The sequence below is a fragment of the Alosa sapidissima genome, chromosome 12 (genome assembly GCF_018492685.1).
Source record: "Alosa sapidissima isolate fAloSap1 chromosome 12, fAloSap1.pri, whole genome shotgun sequence".
NCBI lineage: Eukaryota > Metazoa > Chordata > Actinopteri > Clupeiformes > Clupeidae > Alosa > Alosa sapidissima.
In genome coordinates, this window is record NC_055968.1 from 35218466 (window position 1) to 35220965 (window position 2500).

The following is a 2500-nucleotide window of genomic DNA, read 5'->3' on the forward strand; positions in this document are numbered from 1 at the left end:
GTGCAGTGGAGTTTAATGAGTGGACGGTCATATTCAAACGTGCAGTGGAGTTGAATGAGTGGACGGTCATGCAGTGGAGTTGAATGAGTTGACGGTCATATTCAAACATGCAGTGGAGTTGAATGAGTGGACGGTCATGCAGTGGAGTTGAATGAGTGGACGGTCATGCAGTGGAGTTGAATGAGTGGACGGTCATGCAGTGGAGTTGAATGAGTGGACGGTCATGCAGTGGTCTCCTCATTTTTTTATAGTTCTATGTGTGAAAAGGAGAAAAAGAAGTGAAAATGACTCAATTTCCTTTTGCTTTTTCACTCCTCCTCTCTCTCTCTCTCACTTCTTATCCTCCTCTCTCTCTCTCTCACTTCTTATCCTCCTCTCTCTCTCTCTTCTCTTATCCTCCTCTCTCTCTCTCTCACTTCTTATCCTCCTCTCTCTCTCTCTCACTCTCTCTCTCACTTCTCTTATCCTCCTCTCTCTCTCTCTCACTTCTCTTATCCTCCTCTCTCTCTCTCTCTTTCTCTCTTTCTCCTCTCTCATCCTCTCTCTCTCTATATATATATATATCTCACTCACTTCTCCCATCCTCTTCTGTTTCTCCCTCTCTCTCTCATTCTCCCTCTCTCTCTTTCTCTCATTCTCTTCTCTCTCCCTCTCTTTCTCTCTCCCTCTCTCTCTGTCCCTCCTTCCTTTCCCTCCGTCTCACGCCCACAGCGTCAGACATCTTGTACAACTCTAAGGAGCGGCGTAGGAACAGCATCAACCGTAACTTCGTGGGCGACTACCTGGGCATGGAGGAGCGTCCGGAGCTGAGGCAGTTCCTCGGCAAGAGAGAGCGAGTCGACTTCGCCGACTCCGCCAACAAGTTCGACCGGCGCTTCAAGGTGGAGCAGGACTCCCTGGAGAGAATGCATTCTGATGGCTTCAACTGCTGCTTATCAGCCTCTATTATCCACATTACACTTAGTTTAAGGTCATGAAGAGTGAAACATACAGCTTGGAATATAGCAGTTACAATTTGTCTCTTCTCAGATTATGTTCATTCTGTAAACAGAAAATGAGTGCACTCAACATCCCCCAGTGAAGTCATGTTATTGCTTTGCCTGACTTAAAGGTTGTATCAGCGATAGCGGGAATACGTCACTTCTGTTGATGTTCAAACAAAACAGAGAGCTAGCTCACTACTCCCTCCCCCTCCCTCCCATGCAATTAAAACTCTCCTAAACTCGCATGTCGTTGGTTATTGGTTGAAACACTTTATTTTGTCTTTGAGGGGTTGCCAATCCTTGTTGATAGCAATTGTTTGTGTACAGATCTTGGAGCCTAGGCTGCCTACAGAGATGCGTTTTTTTGACGGCCTGCTTATGGGGCAGACAGCTAGCGGATCATTAGGAAAGATTAGATGAATGTGATCATTTATGTTTGTTTTTTTTGGGCCTGATACAACCTGATACAACCTTTAAGTTATGTGAGGGTGTAGTGTCAAGATTATGTGTGTGTTAGGTTGAGTGCGGTAAGTTTATGTGTGTGTTATGTTGAGTGCGGTAAGATTATGTGTGTGTTATGTTGAGTGCGGTAAGGTATAAACTGCATGTGTGTGTGTTATGTTGAGTGTGGTAAGGTATAAACTGCATGCCCTCCTGTATAACATCCTAAATTAATTATTCCTTTTATAGATTTCTCTTTAGCCCTTCGTTTATCTCAGTCTAATGCCGTTCTCATGTGTGTCTTTGGTTCAGTCGATTAAGCGGGACTTGATCCTGACTCCTAAGGGGATTTACCTGATTGGTCGAGAGAAGGAGAAGAAGGGACCAGAGAAGGGCATGATCAAGGAGGTGCTGAAACGCAAGCTGGAGCTGGGGAGCATCCGGGCCATCTCACTGAGGTAACATACACACTAACATACACACTACATACTACATATAGGCCATCTCACTGAGGTAACATACACACTACATACTACATATAGGCCATCTCACTGAGGTAACATACACACTACACACTACATATAGGCCATCTCACTGAGGTAACATACACACTACACACTACATATAGGCCATCTCACTGAGGTAACATACACACTACACACTACATATAGGCCATCTCACTGAGGTAACATACACACTACACACTACATATAGGCCATCTCACTGAGGGAACATGCACACTACATATAGGCCATCTCACTGAGGTAACATACACACTAACATACACACTACATATAGGCCATCTCACTGAGGTAACATACACACTACATATAGGCCATCTCACTGAGGGAACATGCACACTACATATAGGCCATCTCACTGAGGTAACATACACACTAACATACACACTACATATAGGCCATCTCACTGAGGTAACATACACACTAACATACACACTACATATAGGCCATCTCACTGAGGTAACATACACACTACACACTACATATAGGCCATCTCACTGAGGTAACATACACACTACACACTACATATAGGCCATCTCACTGAGGGAACATGCA

At 44.5% G+C, this 2500-nt stretch overlaps 1 protein-coding gene across 2 annotated transcripts in view; it reads left to right on the top strand.

Annotated features, from left to right (window-relative positions):
* myo1f (myosin IF) overlaps positions 1–2500 on the top strand; it is a 43967-nt gene that overhangs the window by 33954 nt on the left and 7513 nt on the right. For both annotated transcript variants that reach the window (XM_042111531.1, XM_042111530.1), the window contains 2 exons: positions 712–881; positions 1737–1882. In XM_042111531.1, coding sequence (XP_041967465.1) covers positions 712–881; positions 1737–1882 — 316 coding nt within the window. The remainder of the gene's footprint in view (positions 1–711; positions 882–1736; positions 1883–2500) is intronic.